The sequence below is a fragment of the Sturnira hondurensis genome, unplaced genomic scaffold, assembly GCF_014824575.4.
Source record: "Sturnira hondurensis isolate 20B ecotype Veracruz unplaced genomic scaffold, ASM1482457v3 Scaffold0020237, whole genome shotgun sequence".
Classification (NCBI taxonomy): domain Eukaryota; kingdom Metazoa; phylum Chordata; class Mammalia; order Chiroptera; family Phyllostomidae; genus Sturnira; species Sturnira hondurensis.
This window is the reverse complement of record NW_028092868.1, coordinates 3,012,055-3,029,772: the sequence shown is the minus strand read 5'-3', so window position 1 is coordinate 3,029,772 and position 17,718 is coordinate 3,012,055. Positions and strand designations below refer to the sequence as shown.

Here is a 17,718-nt window from a genome sequence, read left to right as displayed (position 1 = left end):
GATTTTCTGTCAGTTCTGGCTGTTTTCATGTTTAAGTTTGTTGTTGCCCTTCTTTTGGTTGTGCAAGGAAGCAAAGTGTGTCTACCTATGCCTCCATCTTGGCTGGAAGTAAGATTCTTTATCTTCAACCTTTGGCATTTTAAGTATGATGGGTCTTGGTGTGGTTTGGGACTCTCTGTGCTTCCTGGACTTAGGAAATAGACTTCCATGTCTATTTCCTTCACCAAATTAGGAATGTTTTCTTTCATGATTTTTTCAAATAGATTTCCAATTTTTTGCTCTTTCTCTTCTCCTTCTAGCACCCATATGATGTGAATGTTGGAATGCTTGGAGTTGTCCTAGAGGTTGCTAACACTATTCTCATTTTTTTGGATCCTATTTTCATCTTGTTGTTCTGATAGGGTTTTTTTTTTTTTTTGCTTCCTTATTTTCCAACTCATTTATTTGGTTCTCAGCTTTACCTACTGTATAGTTTTTTCTCTGCAAATTGTTCTTTATTTCAATTAGTGTATCCTTCATTTCTGACTGGATCTTTTTTATGCTTTTGAGGTCTTCACTAAGTTCCTTGAGCATCCTTATAACCAGTGTTTTGAATTTTTCATCAGATAGATTGCTTATCTCTGTTTTGTTCGGTTCTTTTTCTGGAGTTTTGATCTGTTCTTTCATTTGAACCATGTTTCTTCGTCTCCTCATTTTGGCAGCCTCCCTGTGTTTGTTTCTATGTATTAAGTAGAGCTACTTTGACCCCGTGTCTTGGTAGTGTGGCCCACTATAGCAGGTGTCCTGTAGGGTCTAGTGGCACAGCCTCCCCTCTCACCCAAGCCGGGTTCTCAAGGTGGGCCCTTCGCATGGACTGAATATACCTTCCTCTTGTAGTTGAGCTTTGTTTGCTGTTGGCAGGTCAATGGGACAGATTTACCGAGGCCTGTCAGCTGCAAGGACTGGCTGTGACCACTTACCACCAACTTCCACCCGTCATGGAGGATCAGCTGTGTGTGGGCAGGGTGGTGGTGCTCTGACATGGTCTGTGGCTGTCCCCTGGGTATGCATGTTCTGGGGTTTCCCTGGTGGTGCTGGCCAAGGTCATCCCACACCTGCGTTCTGCCCAGGGCCACCCTGCATTAACTATAAATCGATCTGAGATAGCTGCTATTTGTATTGGAGTTGGAGATTCCTAGTTGAAGCCAAGCTGTGAATCTAGGCTGGCTGCTACTAGTGTGGAGCCTGGGGCCACTTAGCAAGAGGCCCAGGGGCTGGAGGCTGGCTGTTGCTTATGTGAGAGGCTTTAGGAAGTTGTGAAGCTGGAGCTGAGACTATTCATTCATATGGAAAAGCAGTTTGGGTGGGAGTTGGGTGGGACAGAGCCTCGGGGATCTCCAGGGCAGGGCAAACAGTGTGAGCCAGGTTTTTGGAGTCTCTGATATTATACCAGCCTGCTGGTTCTGTGGCTCTGTAGAGGGAGGGTTGGGAAAAGGGACAATGGTCTCTACCCTCCTTTCTGTCTGGGAGAAAGCTGTCCCTCAGCTCTCACCCTGATGCCAGACACCTCAGCTTCTCCCTGTGTGCCACTGGTGCCTTTCAAGCTGCTGCCCCAAAGCTGGAGCTTAAAGGGAGTGAGTCTGAGTAAGTTCATGTGTGGGTCCTTTAAGAGGAACTGCTTGGGACCCTGCATGGAGGGTTCCCCTGGAACCCTGGGCTCGGGGGCCTGTTTTGGAGCTGGAACTCCTCACTCCCAAGATATCTGTCCCAAGATATCCCTCCTGAATTTTTATCCACCACTGTGGATGTGGGAGAAGACAGTTTCGTGTCTCTATTCCTCCTACCAGTCTGGTTGGATGTGTTTTTTTTAATTCCATGGTGTCATACTTCCTTTCCACTCTATTTCTCGTGGTTCTGAGGGATGGTTGTTCCATATTTTTGTTGTAATTCTGATGTGGTTGTGCGAAGAGGCAAGCCATGTTTACCTATACTGCCATCTCGACTGGAAGTCTGGTCTGTTTTTAAATCTTGAATAGTTCCTCAGTTTTTCATGATCTTTTGTGAAATTGATATTTTTGGAGTCAACTCACATTTTATACTTAAACTGAAGAAAACCCCAGACTTCTTTTAACCTTATTCAGTTTCTTCAGAGTCACATTTTTTTTCCAAGCAAGCACTAATACATGTAATTGAATTTTTGATCAAAATATTTAAATATTTAGCTGAGTCTAAATAGTTTGGTCAAAATTGTTTTTGAAATAATAAAGTTTAATGCAAGCACAGAAGATAAAGCTGGGTGATCTTACCTTAACTTCAAAAAGGCCTTTTGCTTCAAAAATATCAAATACAAACTTGCAGATATAGACCATTCTGATTGCCTTAACCTGGTCCGGGAGCAAAGAACTCACAGTTTTGTCTATGCATTATTTTAATTTAGCTGCAATCCACTCTAGAACAGTAACAAACAGAGGCAAAATATTTATTGTCAACCAATAGGTACCAACCATCCAAATCTATTTACATTAGCTGCTTCAATAGTTAGAACTCCAATACACCAGTTCAATTTATTGAACATCTGCTATGTACCAGGCACTGTGTTAAGTTCTGGGAATATTCAGATCATTGAGATAACCCCTGCCCTTAAGAGTAAGTAGTACAGTGGAAGCTGTACACATACACATGCACATATATACCCCATATACCATACTTACTCAGAGATAATGAAGATTTTATGTGACATGTGGGAAAAAAGGAAGTATATGAGGGAGCATGAGGAGAGCAGGTCTCATATGATGGGCAGTTGACATGGGGCATCAGGGAAGGCTTTGTGGATGAGGTATGGCCCAACATACATCTTAAAAGGTAAGTGAAACATTTCCCAAGCAGAGGTTTCGGCTGTGTGTGTAGAGCAGGGTGGCAGAGGGCGGCGCAGCTGGACAGAGGACAAGCCGTTCATGACTGAATGCTGTAAAGAACAGGAAGGGCAGAAGATCTCAGGCATCTAAACCGTATCAGAGAGCTCGGTTGATGTCTTGTAGGAGGAGAGCCTTTGATTCATAGGAAATAGCAGAAAAGTCATCAAATTAGTGTTTTAAAATGATGTAGCTGTTTTGTTGGGCATGAATTTTGGTGGGGGACAAGAGTGCCGGCAGGGAAATTATCATAATAGGCCAGGTGAGAGATGAAGAGGGTGTGAGTCAGGGCTGTCATGGAGGTGACAGAATTAAGAATTAACTTGGACATCAAATCAGCAACAACTGGTGATTAACTAGGCAGGGAATGAGGAAGACGTTGATCTTCGTAGTTGGTGGTGCTGGCAAGCAAGATGGCAAATACAGCCTATCTATTAAGGGGAGGTGGGGGTGGGGTGAAATACTCAGTATATGTATTACTGAGGAAAGAGTATGTGTCCAGTTTCGTGTGTGTTGAGTAGAAGCTACCCAGGAAACATTCAAGTGGAGATGCCTAACTGGAAGTTCTGGGAAAGGAGCTGAGCTAAGATTTAGAAGTCATGAGCATATGAGTGGAAAAGAAATAGGCGAACCTGCGAAATTGCCCAGGCAGAGTGCAAAGAAAAGTGAGGTGGTGACGGACCAATGAAAAAAAAACCAATATTTAAGGGAGTAGGTGGAGCAAGTCCAAGGAGACTTTAGTTGGACACTTAGTTCCATGAAATTAACAAGTCTTAGAATCTGTACTTGATGTTTTGTACTTATACAGATCATTTAAGCAATATCCCTTGACCAGAAAAACATATTCTGCCCAGCACTATTAATCTCAAAGATTTATTTTCTGCTCTCTGAAGTCCTATAGATAACCCTTCAAAGTCTGAAGGCAACTAATGTGACTCAAGTCAGGTTTTTCTTCTTGGCTTAAAAATTCTTGGTTCCTTCAACAGTTAGGTCCCCATATGATTTTCAGCCTTCGCCTCTGGAGACCCCCTCTTGGGAACTGCAGTTTGTCGGCTTGTCCACAAGTGGAGCAAGCGGTCTCTGACAGTATTCTAATTTGTGCCCAGTACACCATGGATAGTATCTTTATTGTTTTGGAGACTATACTTCCAGTGATGTAGCCTAAAATTAAACTGTTTATGAGCAGCCATATTACACTGTTGGCTGTTTGAATGTATAGTTAACTTAAGTGCACTGCCTTGCCCACAACATAAACATATAACCAACTCTTCTTCCCCCAGCGTGTTCTACAACTAATTTTTGTTTAGCCTGATTGTAGGTTTCACATTTTTGCTCATTTTTCTTTCACTCATATAAAAAGGTTTCTTCTTGTCCCTTTCATCTTGGGGCAGGAAATGGCCTGGGCACCTCATTTTTAAAAATTGTAGACAAACATGTAGCATGAGACCAGAGTGAAGGAAGGTCAAGAATGGACCCTCATGACCTCCAAAACTATGGTCCATGTTTTGATTCAATTACAGGCTTCTGGATCTCTCTCCAGATTTCAAGTTCAACAAGAAAATGGTCTAAGGGGGGTGGGTGGTTACGTGGGAGCCAGTGTCTTTCTTATTGTTTCTTTTTTTTTCTAGATTTTATTTATTTATCTAGAGGGGATGGGAAGGAGGGAGAGAAATATCAATGCATGGTTGCCTCTTGTGTGTCCCCTGCTGGCAACTTGTCCACAACCCAGGCATGTGCCCTGACTGGGAATAGAACTGCGATTGGTTGGTATGCAGGCCCGTGCTCAATCTACTGAGCTACACCAGCCTGGGCGGTTAATTCTATTTCTTAAAATTTCCTGTTTGTTTAGAACTGTTTTTCCATTTTCTTCTGAAATCTCTAGATGAAAAGTTTATGTTCCTTCAGTGGGAGTAGATAGGGCCTCAATCAGCCCTGATTTTGTCAGGCAAATGTGGAACAAATGGAAAGAAAAAAAATTCTCCAAGCTTAAGGGAGATGTGGCAGAGAAGTCAACTTCAGAAAATCAGGTAGCATTGCTACATAGTACCTCCAGCTGAAGACTGAGGGTGTGGCTCAGAAGGGCCATCTGCTTAGTTCTGGGCTTTCTCGCTAATGTTGTTCTTAACCAGAGCAGAGTGCTCATCCATTCTTTGTCTAAGTTGAGATACTAGGTTGGTTCTCTATAGTTTTCATGTTCTTGAGCATCTTTCCACGTGTGTCCCATTATGCACAGGGACTTCCTGCTTCAGTGAGATTGCTGGAGCCAGACTGCTTGAATTTGGATCCTGGCTCCGCTACTCACTACCAAGATGGAGTGAGTAACAGTACGTATCGAGTTGTGAGGGAAAGATGAGTTACTAAGTAGCAGCCATTTTTGGAGGCATGCCAAGCACATATTATATGTTGTTAGTGTTGGATACTGTTTCTGTAGTGTTCCTTGGCCTACAATCAGTTTTGATACAGGCATGGGTCCTGCTTGCTTAGCTCCCCAGTACAGATTACCCAGAGCTGAGTCAGATAGTTATTAGCATGTAGATGGGTGGTAACTTTAAGTGTTAAGGTTGTAGGAAACCCAGGAGAAGACTTAACTGTTACTGTCCGAAATTTCTATCAATTGGGAAGACGAAGCAATCTCCTCCTGTATATATTTTATTCATACATGCTAAATCTCACCAAACATGACATTGCCAGGAAGATGGCTAGGGCTGTTGGGGTAATCCTTGCTTCTGGCATCATTTTGCACCAAGTAAATAAACAGCCAGGAGCAAGACTGGGTGCGGAGGGGACAAGGAGGTAAGGGGTGAGAATGGGGCAGTGTGTGATAGGCAGCTCACAGTGAGGCAGTTAGGCAGGTAGGCAGTTCTCACCAATCGACACTTTATTTTTGCAGTCAATATCTGCAGAGATGTTACCACCCACTTCCTGACCCTAGCAGGGCCCCACCCATGCCCCCCGAGGAGCAGGTCTCCATATCCCTCCCTGGGATGTAGCAAAGCCCCTCCTCACAAGACAGAGCTCCTGCTCGCTAACACAGTGCCGGTGCATGTGCCGTGGAATCCCTGCTCTGCTCCTGCATGAAAGGCTGGGACGAAGCAGGACAAGGGTGCAGTAGAGGTTCCACGGGCTACAGTGACCTAAGTGCTCAACTACTGGCCTGACCCGCCACCCCAGGTTTAGTCTGTACCTTCCAGACAAGAGCCTCCCAGGGTGGAGGTGCTGGCAGAGAAGGGACTGAGCTGCTGGGGGCGGGACACAGCAAGGAAATGAAGCAGAGGAACACAGGACAGGAAAATGATAAAGTGTCCATACTAAACAACCAAGTGGGACACAGGACAGAGCAGCACAGGTCCCTGAGGAGAAAGAAGGGACAGACCACCAGGGTTTGGGGCAGAGTGGAATGAGAATAGAGAAGGCAGGGAGGCCAGTGCAGGCTGTGGGAAGGACTTCCCTAGCCCTGTTCACATCCACTAACCCAGATGTAAAATTATTTACAAACTTAAAACCAACCCCAGGCACAGCAGCAGGCCTGGGACAGTAGGCAGGCAGAGGGTGGACTAGCTACCATGTGACAGTCAGCTTCCCCACGTCAGTGACACCCCTAGCCAGGTAGCCCTACAGTGCCTGCAATTCCTTCCATGGCTCATGGCTCTGCCACGGCCTGAGCCTCCTGGCCTGACTGTAGCAGAGAAAGGGTGGCGGGCCCTGGGGGTGGAGGGGGTGGAGGGGGCGGAGCATCAGGGGGCTCTGGGGATTTCTCTGGCCTCAATCCCAGCTCTGCATTCATCTGTTCCAGCTCCCCCTGATCCAGCAACTCGAAGTCCTCAGTGGTGAGTGCCTCTTCTTCCTCAGGGACAGGTGGGGGCTGGGGTGAGTCCTGGGGAAGAGGCAGGGGCACTGAGAGGGAAGGGACTGGGTCACTTTGAGCAAGGCAAAGTAGGGGTGGCAGGGTGCTTGAGGGAGTGGTGGGGTCACCACTCACTGCCTCTGGGCTCAGGGTCTCCACTGGTCCTCCAGGGGAGAGCTTCACTTCATCTGTGGGAGAGCCTGCCCCATTGAAGTGCGTGTTCACAAAGTGAAGGGGGGATGAGAGCCGAAGCAAGGTTTCCTTGGCTGCCGCTTCCTCCTCCTCCAAGTCCAGGTCTTGCCTTGAGAGGGCCTGAGGGGGGCCCAGCAGGTCTTCAGGAGGGGCCAGCTCTGTCTCCTCTCCCTCCCCCAGCTCCCGGCTCCCAGCTTCCTCTGGCTCACTTGGCAGGCTTTGCTGGTCCAAATCTGTGCAGGAAACAAAGGGCTGGGAATGGGCCTGCTGTTCTGATGGCCACGATAGGTTAGTATGTTTAAGAATGAACTAAGGACATGAAGGCCAGGCCCTCGGTGTTAAAGTCTTTCAGGAACTTCGAGTAGAATTAGAGGATCAATTCCTCAAAGAAAACATTTATGGGGCAACAATCAGAGAGCGGCAGCCAGTATCTCACAGTAGGGACCAGGAAGATGAGGAGAGGCAAGGGGCTTCCCATACCCTCCGAGACATCAGTTAGTTGTGGAGTTGTGGCCCGGGATACTGAGAAGCCGCCACTTTCCAAGATAGACGCCTCCTCATCTGACAGCTCTGAGTCGGTAATGGCCAAAGCCAGTGCTGTTTTCTTCACATCCACCTGCAGGAGAAGCGGGATGAACAGGACAAGTGGGGGAATACGAGAACTAATTATCCAAGAGCACCCCCTCACCAACTCCCACCTCCTTGAAAGGTGTCTGCCCTAATGCAGAGATTCCTCCCCACCTTCTGCTTGACATCCCAGCTCCCTTGAATCTCACCACTGGGGAGAAGCCAGCCAGTTCTGCCTCGCTTTCACTCTCTGTCTCTGCCAGTGGTTCGTCACTTCCAGAGGGTGTGTTCTTCCCTTGCCGCTCTAGAGAAGCAAGAGGAGCAGGGTACTCACCAAGCAGGGACAGCAGTGGGGGACAACCATGGCCAAGGGACTGGAGAGCATCTAAATTCCAGGGTGTCCCCCGCCCCCAGGTTACAGGAGCCCCTTACTCCTCTTGTCGTGTTTGTGATGCAGGGTGTCAGCTTCTGCTTTCATGCTGTAGTCCAGCTGCATTAGCAGGGGCTCGAGACGAGTGTACATCCTCTGGATCAGCTCATGATAAACCACCAGGGGCCACAGCAGGATACTCAGCACTAGGGAATAGAACATCCACTCAGAGCTCCCTATGCTTATTTCCTAAGGGCCCTTATTCAACTGGTCCTTAAACAGGGCTGAAAAAAAGGGGGGTCCTTTTCTGAGATCATACCAACATCTTCCCTCCATATCTACTGCCCTCCTCCCTTGGGGACCTCTGTAAATGGGGAACCAAACAGAGAGAGAGCAGTCCTCCCTGTAGATCTCCGGGGAAAGAAGACAAGAAGAGGGCTTTGGAAAAGGGAGGGTTAGCCCCTACTCACAGACAATGTAGGAAATCATAATCCCTGGAACATAGTGTCCCAGCACAGCCAACACAGCACAGCCGGAGCAGACTCGAGCACAGAACTGCAAAGACCACAGGGTTTAAGTACTTGGGCTGAAGTATGCACCCACTCATTTGAGTTAGACATTACTGCTCGGCTGGTGAAGGCAGGGGTATGCCCTCTAGGACTGCAGCGATCTGATCTAGTCAAGACGATGCCCAAGACCACCAATACAGGAGTTTGCAACAGACCCCCAAACACCTATAATTCAAACTGTTCTGCCTTAGCAGGGAACAGTGTCAGAACACCAGCTCATTCCAAGGTGAGACTGCCTCCTGAACCAGGCTGTGAAATGGTGCCTCAAGTAGGCGCCAGGTCTCTCTCTTCGGTGTCCAAACACTCCTCCCCACCCCCACCTCTTTTTCCCCACAGTACAGGGAACAGTTTTATGTCATGGAGGTTACCTGAGCTGGATTCTGCCTCTTGTACTGCAGCAGCTCCTGCAGGTGAATCTGGAAGGTGAGCCAGCTCTCAGCCAGGTATCTGCACAACTCGGGCACACTCAGCAGGTGCGGCCGGGCGCCTGACCCCGCACCCTCACTGGAGAGACATGACATGACCCCTGGAGGCCTCAGACACCAGCTTCCTAAGCACTCAAATCCCTCTGAGAATGCCAATGAGCTCTTCAGTCTAAGAAAATGGATAACCCTACTTCCCAAAAGGAGGCTGTCCTGGTCCAAGGAAGCAAAACCCAACCCTGTGCCCCAAAAGGAGCAAGCAAATAACCACCTACGTGGGAACCTAGAACCAAACTACTCATTAGTCCACTCACTATGCTGGGGCCTGTGCTTACAGAAGCTGCACTGCTGCCCTGCACCATGGTGACACAGGCACCAAAGCAAGACAGGATTTGGGCATTTGTCTTCAAGAGGTGGCCTCCACTCACCTGTCAGAGTGTGGCTCCTCTGGGGATGATGCTATAGAAAGAGGAGGGGGAGAAGTTACTGAGTGGTAGGGGCTTTGGGAGACACTCCCCAAGGCAAACATGGTCGCTCCTCTTCTGTAGTCCCAAAGGACTCCCTCCGATGCCAGCTGCAGGGAGCACTATGTTGTGTTGTTTGCACGTGTCTCCTTTTTTAGACTTTGCCCTTTTCAAACAGAGGAACTACATCTTATTCATGCTTACATCCCAAGCAACTTGGACATAGCCTGGTACCTAGTTATTTCAAAATCCTATTAAGTAAATACATAAACAACAACAAAACGATAAGAGCTAATATTTACCTAATTCCTATCACATGTGAAGCCCTACCGTAAACATAAAACATGATCCCCCATGGGATTTCCAGGTGGACTGAGGAAACTGACGCAAACAGATTGAGTGGCTTTTACTACAAGATCACACACATGGTAAATGGCTGAGCAGACAATGGAACCAGGCAATCTGGCTTCAGAGTCCACAATCTTAACTACCACCTTTGCAGAAATGCCAATTTTGAGAAAGGAGCAATTCTCGATTTCCTACCTGGGGCAGTGGTGGTGACTGAGAGGCAGGTGGCCATTGCCCTCCCCTTTCAACCAATCGATCGGAGCCAGCCACAAAGCAAGTGCACAATGGAGACAGCTAAATGAAAGAAGTTAACGCTCACCTGCGATGTCAGGGAGGAGGCGAGGCTGCCAGAGATCCAGCAGAAAATAGGCCAAAAGTGAGATGCTGAGGAGGAAGATGGGCCGGAGAGACGACGAAGACAGCAACCTTCGAGAGAGACAGGCACCTCGGCGGTGAATGGGGGAAGAGTGGCTCCCGCAGCCACCGCAAAGGGTGGAAAAGTGCCCACTGATGCGGGAATGGGCCTAACTAGAGACCCGAAGTCAGAGTAGTGGGGTAACTCAGGCGGAAAACCGTCTTTAAAGACCGGGGGATGGATCATTCCCCACGGCCAGCGTCAACCCAGGAAAGGGGAAGGGTACCCCGACCCCTCCCGCCCCTGCTCCCACCGCGCACCCGGCCCCGCCCCCTTCCTCCGCGGCCGTTACCAGAAGAGGCCGTTGAGCGCGGCCGCAGTGATCAGGCTGTGCAGCGGCTTCTCCCACACCAGCAGCCGCTGCGCGGCTGCCAACATCGCCTCCCAGCCGCGGAGCCGCAGCCACAGCGTCTTCGCCAGGCGTCCCACCGCCTCCGCCGTGGCTGCCTCCTCCTCCGCCTCGCTGGTGGCCTCGCCCGTGGCCTCGCCCATGCCTAGGCTCAGACCCAGGCTGGGGCTCAGGCCCAGCGCCGGGCCCCCACCCGCGCCGGTGTTACCCCCACCACCACCGCTCGCCATAGCCCCGCCGCAGCCGCCGCCCGAGCCCTCGAGGAGCCAGGGCTGCGCGGCCGCCGCTGGGGGCGCGTCAGGCGGAAGGGGGCGCAAGCCAGGGAGAGCGCCGCCGAGGCAACCGCGGGCAACACGTGATGGCGGAGCGACGGGTCGGTCACGTGACGCGCCCTAACCGCCCGGATGGGGAGGTCCAGGCCTGCGCACAAGTACTACTGGAGATTCTGGTTTCTACGCAGGTGTGCTGCGGCCGCTGGAGTCGTGACCGTGACCGCGGCTCGAGGGCCAGGTGGTGTCTGTCTCTTCCGGAGGCGGGGACTGTGTCTCGGTGTTTCCCAGCCCCAGCCCTTTTTCTTCTCCCTGTGTAGGCAGGGCGGTTAGGGCGGTTAGGGAGTCTGGTGCTGGCCTGGTATCCCCGGTATGATACGGAGCTAAGGGCAGGAAGGGGGTTTCTAGATTCCCAGTGTCCTCTGTGGGTTCTGCTTCTGCTCTTGCAGGGCGGTGGCTGTCCCATTTACTCGACTCTCGGCGTACTGGTCATCCCAGTTTCCTCCTTTAGTCGGATAAACAAACCCCAGCGCGTGACCCGACAGACTCAAAAACAGCTTCACCTACTCAGAAAAGTTGTGTCCTGTCTCTTTTTGTAAACTTTCCCGCCCCCACGTATCCGAGGTCTTTATAATCCCTTGCTCAAAGCAGGAAATTGTGGTCAGGGGGTGAATTTAAAAATAAAACCCAGTTCAAGTGCTGTTTACTCTTTGGGGTCATTCTAGCACCATTTATTGAGGTTTAAAACGTACCAGGCGTTTTATAGCCCTTTGAACCACTTAACCTCTGCAATAACCCTACAAAATGCATACTTACTTAGGTTTAAAATTACAAACTACACCGAAAGGTATACAGCAAGTTTCCCTGTTTCCTTGCGCACAGTCCATGCACTGTTAAGTTTCTTGTGTATCCTTTTCGACGCCTTATAAGCATATTGCTCTGTATGTGTATCTCCCCTTTTTAAAACAATCGGGAGCGATTCGCGGTCCTGCGTCTTTGGTTTATTCACATTAAAACCCACATTGGTACGAAAAGTCAGCTGGGCTTGTTCACCTTCAGTGCGGCATGATTCCCTACGAATTGTCCCCACTTCTCAGATGAGGAGAGGGAACGCTGGGGCTCAGCTCTGACTTGCCCGGACCCAGTGTTACCAGGATTTGTAGCCCAGCTCCTTCCCGGCCTTAGGAAGCTGGCGGTTCGGACCAGCGGGCGGCAGGAAATGCCGATCGCTGACTCGCCCGCGACACTCCAGCGGCTCGTAAACGCGAGGCTGACGCGGGACAGCACTGCGTGACACTAGCACTGTACGCGCTCCCTCGCAGCCAGTTCTCTGTACTCCGTGAGGTGAGCACCCCCCACCTGCGCACACGGCGCCGCCAGCCCAGATCCGGGAGTCGGAGCCCCGCCCGGGGCGGAACAGGAAGAGGCGCCCTCCAGCCCGGCCCCGCCTGCTGCGGCTGGCGCGAGGGGAGGGGCGGCGCTGGCAAGGGCGGTGGCTCGCACAGAGGAGGCCTGAGGGCAGGTGGACCTGCGGGCTGGGGCCGCTCGGCAGCCCCTTTACAACTCGTTTTTTTCGCATCCACCTTCGCAGGGCAGCGGCTGGCCTGGCGGCGCGATGAACCTGGCCGGGCTCCTGCTGGACGAAGAAGGCACCTTCTCCCTCACCGGCTTCCAGGACTTTTCGGTGAGCGCGCCGCCCACCCCTGCCCCGGGCTCCCGGCACTCGGAGCCGGGACCCCGGGCTCACCTCTGGGGACCAGCAGGGCCGTGAGCTCTCCTGACTGTCTGCCCCTGAGCTAGGAGGTAGAGGCTCGAACTGTGCCGACCTGAGGCCCCGGCTGTTTGGGCCCCTGGGGAGAGTCGCGGGTACAGGATTGGGGATAGAGGTGGCCAGCCGAGGACCTTTCTAGGAGAACCTCACTTGGGGAGCCCTCCGCGGGGGAGGATTCCTTCCCCTTTGGACAGACTGCCATTGGTAAACAATGCAGAGAACACGGGGCTAGGTGGGGCACCCAACCCACGAGCAGTGAGGCAGGCCTGCTGCCCCGCACCCTCTTCTAGCCCCGAGGCAAGATCTCCATCATACCTTCCCTGCCCTTCATCCTCCTGCCCTGTTTCAGTTCCTCCCAGGACACCAGAAGTTGAGTGCCAGGATCCGGAGAAGACTTTACTATGGCTGGGACTGGGAAACTGACTGTAGCCTGGAGGAGCTCTCCAGCCCCATGGCAGGTCAGACAATGTTGTGCGACTGAGAGAGTGAGAAACGTGAAAATGGGGTTGTCGGCGGGCACCAAAATGACTCTAGGTGTAACCCATGAGCTGCTGTCTCTTCACAGCTGGCTATTTGGTAAGGTGGTGTAAGGACTGGGTTTGTATTTCACTTTTTTTTTTTTTAGCACAAACGAGTAAAAAACGTTGCCATTTTACAAACCCGTGTCACTTCTGATTTGTATACCAGAAACTCTTTAAGATTCCAAGAACACCCAGCATGTTTCCCAAATGAACAATGCATGTTTATTTCTGAAATGAACAAGAGTAGAAGACAAATTTAACTCCAGGAGAATGGAAAATAAGGCTCTTGTTGGAAAGAACTGAAGTTCGGATTTGGGATGGGCTTTTTGTATCATTATGGGAGAATTTGATCTCTATCTTGTTACTGTAGTCCTGCCTCCAAGGCCTCAGATAATAGGATAGGGATCTATCTGGATCTTCTGCTGGTAGCAGTGGGATGAGTGGGGAGGGGCAGAATTGTTTGCTTACTCTGTCTCCTGCCCCTGCAGACATTGCTGTGGAATTGCTCCAGAAGGCAGCCCCCAGCCCTATTCGCCGTCTCCAGAAGAAATATGTAGCCCATGTGTCCCGGTGAGCCTGGAATTGAGGGGGACAGGATGCAAGTGTTTGGATCCTAGAAAAAAGGGAAGGGTTATCCCTAAAGAGAAGATATAGAGACACAGCCTGGGCATTAGAAGAGTTAACAAGAGCTGAAAGGCCCTTGGATTTCATTACCCGTTCTTTCTGCCACGCAGGGAGGCGTGCATCTCCCCGTGTGCTATGATGCTAGCTCTGGTGTATATTGAGCGGCTCCGGCACCGAAACCCGGACTACCTACAGCATGTGTCCTCCTCTGACTTGTTCCTGATCTCTATGGTAAGGCGCCCCCTCCCCTTTGTTTCCCTGGTGACCTAGGAGCCCAGGATGAGTTCTGTTGGCACCATCTTTGGTTCCTCTGCAGATGGTGGCTAGTAAGTACCTCTACGATGAAGGGGAGGAGGAGGAGGTCTTCAACGATGAATGGGGAGCTGCAGGGGGTGTGGCTGTGCCTGCTCTCAATGCCCTGGAGAGGGGCTTCCTGAGCGCCATGGTGAGTAGCTGTGCCTTCTCTTGCTCTGTTCCCCTGGCCCAGCTTTATGTTTCTCTCACCCCTTGCCTTTTCCCTCTCAGCTTTCTGTTTCTTCATTTCTTTCTGCCTGTCCTCCTTGTGTGTTTCCTTTGTGTGTGTGTGTGTGTTTCCTTATTAGTATCTTTCCTCTTTAGTCTGAACTAACTACAGCCCTTAGATGTTCCCAACGTGGTGAGCCCAGAAATGGGGCATTCTGGCTTCCCCATTTCTCCAGGCCCAGCAGGGTGCACTCTGAGTCAGAACTTATCTAACCGGGTTCTGATTATTTGCTTCCAGACTTTCTCTACTCTTAGACTCTGAGCTCCCTCTAAGCCCCGTATGGGCATGAACTGTTGCAGGATTATTCTCTCCCTATGCTGTTAATGGGGGGGAGGGGGTGATGCGAATCCAGATACATGATGATTAAATGAGTTAATATATAAAAGTTCTTGGAAGAGTACTTGGCACATAGTGCCAACTAAGTGGTACCCATAGTGGTGCTTGAAGTGCTGTTGCGGCTCTGGTTATTGAATAACTGTGGCTCACGTCTGAGCCTGGTTTGGTGCCCTTCTCTTCATACCTACAGGATTGGCGTCTCTACACTGACCCTCGGGAGATCTTTGAGGTGCTGAGCTGGTTAGAGAGCTGGTAGGTTCTAGGAGTTGGGGGGAGGGGCTTAAGGGCTGAGACCTAAGCTGGAAGAGCTAGATTGAGATGAGGGTCTGTGTGACTTGGGGGAGGGAGGAGACAGGAAAGAGAATCCCTCAGGGCAGTGCTCCTCACATCTGCCCGCCCTCTTTGTAATCAGTCACTTTTGGGAAGCTCATCAGAAATTCCCTTGGTCTCATCCTCAGTTTCTGGATCAACCTGAAGCCTAGCAATCTGTACTTTTGACATGTTCCCCAGTGTTCCGTAGTGGGTCCTGGGGAGAATGAGGGTGCACTGGGGCCGGCTTCGGGAGAGTTGTGGATGCTCTATTTTTTCTCCCCTCCCAACAGTGTGGCTGAGCATCAGGGACGGCGACGGGGCTGGTACACCTATACGGACCTGTGTGTGCTGCTGGAGCAGCCGGCCTGGCAGCTGGCCCTGGGCTCCCTCTGCCATCAGCTGGCAAAGGTGAAGAGGGGTCAGGAAGCATAGGAGGCTTGAGTGGGCTGGTGTGTGGGTGGTATGATGTAAAGCAAATGCTGAAAGGCTCAGGAGAAGGGTTTGGGAGTAGATGGTAACAGTGAACTCTAACTTGAACTTCTAGAGATAAGGGATGGGTGTGTTTAAAATGGTCAGAAGCACATTTTAAGGGAAGGGTATTTGGCACTGACCTTTCTTATCTTCTCTCCTGCAGCTGTCCTGCCTATTAGCGATAGCATATGTGAGCAGTGTGGCCCTGGCTGTGGCATCAGTGGCTGTAATATACCAGTCCTTGGGACTGTCCTGCAGCCCTCCACCTGGCCCCCCGGACCTTGGACTGGGTTCCAGGTGCCTCTTGGAACCTTGCATACCTTCTCCTGTGCCACGGTGCCTGCCATCTCCTGCCAATGTCTCCAGCTGCCTGGAAAGCGACATAAGGCTACATTCACTCTGGGACAGTCTTCTGGCCTCGTTGACCCCCCCACCATTGCCTCCCCCAGACCCTCCTGCCCCTCCCACTCTTCTCCATAACTGTCCGCTTTGCCAGAAGCTCCAGAAAGACTTGCCAACCTGTCGTGCCTGCCACCATCCCAACCATACGGCGCCCACAGGGCCCCCAAGTCCCTGGTACCATTCCTATGGCCCAGCTCCACCCTGGGCCTGGAGCCCCATGCCCTCCTTGCTCCCACAGCCCCAGGAGTGTTCCCTTCTTGGCATCATGGAGCTGGCCCGCCTTAAGTCTTTCATTTTCCCAGGCTAGGTAGGGTTCTGAGGAATGCCTGGTGAGGACTTGGGAGTCCCCGAGAGCCTGGAGGAAGAATGCCTGAGTTAGAGCCTCTACCTCTCTGGGTCCTTGGCTGGTCCCCTGTTATTCTGGGTGAGGGAGCTTAAGGGCTGATGGGGCAGAAGGCCTAAAGATCACTTGCTCTTTTAGACTTCAGCGGCTGGCTGCTTGGGCAAGCAGTGGTGGTGCCACGGAAAGCCTCAGTTCAGTGACCAGGGGCATGCCGCAGATGGACAGAGAAGCCCTTGTCTCCTTACCGCTAGACTCTTTTGACTGGTTTTTTAGTTCCCTGGGATGGAAGGGTAAAGGTGGGAGATGAGAAGTGGGGGAGGGAGGGAATGCTGACCAGGCTCTGTGTGATGTCTCTGAAGCAAGAGAGCCAGGGACTGATAGGGCCAAGGGGGGAGCTGCTGAGCGAAGGCCCGTGAGGTGGGAACCTGATCCACACCCGCCCCTTGGATATAGTCCAAAGGACTGTCAGGACTGCAAGGACCTTCGACCTTGCCCTTTGGTCTATCCACCTTTTCTTTTTAGTACTCTGCTCCTGGGCTTCCATTTCTCCAGTTCCTCTCCTGCGTGTTCTCACAGGCCTCTCTGGCCACCGCTTTGTATCTGGGTTTTTCCACGCTTTTGTAGAACTGAGGTTTCAATAAACAGTTTTGGTTGCATGGCCTGGACTCCTTCTCTGGCAGCCCTTGGGAGAATTTCCTTCCCCACATCTGCCTTCTGAGCCTTCCTGCTCCCTGACTCTGTCATCCTGCAACTCTCTGCCCCATTTGAGAAGAACCCCCTGCCTCCCTGTTCCCAGCACCCTGGGGTCACTAGCACAGCTCAGCTTGGTTGCTGTGGGGTGTGGGTGGTGACCACTGTGCCTGAGATTGGCCCTATCCATCATAAGTTCTGGGTGAGCGCCGTTCTTACAGATTCTGAAGCACATTTGGGGAGAGGGGCCAAGTACACAGCAGAGCCCTGCCAGTTTGAGGGCGAGCCCCAAGAACACCTTTGAACCCTGAATCCAGCCCTGTCCGGCCCGTGGTGGTAGTCGTGAAGAGCAGTCCAAGGCTGGGTTATTGGAAGAAGGAAAACCTCTCTGAGCTGAACGGGGAGTATTTGAGACTACTTAAGGTTATCCATAGCTGGAGTGTACTGCCTGCCTCCCGGGGGGCGCATTTTTGAGGCAAATATTTGGAGGTATGCTACTTCGGAATGACCAGCTGCACGTCATGCAGAGGGAAACCCTCTATATTTGAGCCTAGAACTGTCTGATTTCACATGTAAACACAAAGTCCTTTCTGTACATTTTGAAAAAGACTCAGTTTTCCAGGAATGCACATCCATGTAAATTAAAACTAACTTTGCTTCAGCACTTGACCATGAACTTGTTCATTATTTTGAAGCATCAGGTCCCTGATGGCAGCGCTGCCTGTGGGAAAGCACCAGTTGGCGTCGGAGCTACTACATCCATGAAAATTCTACACATGGGGGTGGGAACTGGATCACTTTGTTGTCTTCTGGTTTAGCTGGGCCCAAGCTTTCACATAATGAAGCACCTTTTATCATCAATTGCTTGTATTTCGCCTTTATATCATGAGGGCATCATGTACAGTTGTGGTCACTGTGGTCTGCATGCCATCCATTACTTGCGCATTGCCTTTGGAGGTAGTCCGGAGGTTTGACCCTGAAAGGGTAGAGGACCGCAGTGCAGTGATGGTTCCAAATTGCGGTGG

At 51.0% G+C, this 17,718-nt stretch overlaps 2 protein-coding genes across 3 annotated transcripts; one reads left to right on the top strand and one right to left on the bottom strand.

Annotated features, from left to right (window-relative positions):
- Nucleotides 1–3,454: 3,454 nt before the first annotated feature.
- On the bottom strand, nt 3,455–11,230 carry RETREG2 (reticulophagy regulator family member 2). Of its 2 annotated transcripts, XR_005064040.1 has the most exons (10): nt 10,375–11,205; nt 9,987–10,093; nt 9,284–9,314; nt 8,802–8,937; nt 8,335–8,419; nt 7,927–8,070; nt 7,704–7,798; nt 7,408–7,543; nt 6,477–7,160; nt 3,455–3,469 (listed from the first exon to the last, which is right to left on the bottom strand). XR_005064040.1 is itself a non-coding variant. In XM_037029305.1 (9 exons), the coding sequence occupies exons 1-9, from the start codon at nt 10,659–10,661 to the stop codon at nt 6,532–6,534; spliced, it is 1,650 nt and encodes a 549-aa protein (XP_036885200.1). In that variant the 5' UTR covers nt 10,662–11,230; the 3' UTR covers nt 5,747–6,531. The 2 variants fall into 2 exon arrangements, 1 of the variants encoding a protein (XP_036885200.1); XM_037029305.1 differs by lacking the exon at nt 3,455–3,469 and having other exon boundaries at nt 5,747–7,160; nt 10,375–11,230.
- Nucleotides 11,231–12,153: 923 nt separating this feature from the next.
- CNPPD1 (cyclin Pas1/PHO80 domain containing 1) lies at nt 12,154–17,354 on the top strand. Its single transcript, XM_037029306.1, has 8 exons — nt 12,154–12,384; nt 12,821–12,929; nt 13,481–13,562; nt 13,727–13,847; nt 13,933–14,061; nt 14,666–14,727; nt 15,078–15,195; nt 15,422–17,354. Exons 1-8 carry the CDS (start codon nt 12,316–12,318, stop codon nt 15,965–15,967), a joined length of 1,236 nt encoding a protein of 411 aa, XP_036885201.1. The 5' UTR covers nt 12,154–12,315; the 3' UTR covers nt 15,968–17,354.
- The last annotated feature ends 364 nt before the right edge of the window (nt 17,355–17,718 follow it).

Excerpts from the sequence above, each read along its gene's own strand:
- RETREG2 (XM_037029305.1), bottom strand. The coding sequence starts at position 10,661 with ATGGCGAGCGGTGGTGGTGGGGGTAACACCGGCGCGGGTGGGGGCCCG. Across the intron at positions 8,071-8,334 it reads TATGATTTCCTACATTGTCT|TGCTGAGTATCCTGCTGTGG; the intron begins GTGAGTAGGGGC and ends TCTATTCCCTAG. Across the intron at positions 7,544-7,703 it reads TGGCTGGCTTCTCCCCAGTG|GTGGATGTGAAGAAAACAGC; the intron begins GTGAGATTCAAG and ends CTTCTCCTGCAG.
- CNPPD1 (XM_037029306.1), top strand. The coding sequence starts at position 12,316 with ATGAACCTGGCCGGGCTCCTGCTGGACGAAGAAGGCACCTTCTCCCTC. Across the intron at positions 13,563-13,726 it reads TATGTAGCCCATGTGTCCCG|GGAGGCGTGCATCTCCCCGT; the intron begins GTGAGCCTGGAA and ends TCTGCCACGCAG. Across the intron at positions 15,196-15,421 it reads TCTGCCATCAGCTGGCAAAG|CTGTCCTGCCTATTAGCGAT; the intron begins GTGAAGAGGGGT and ends TCTCTCCTGCAG.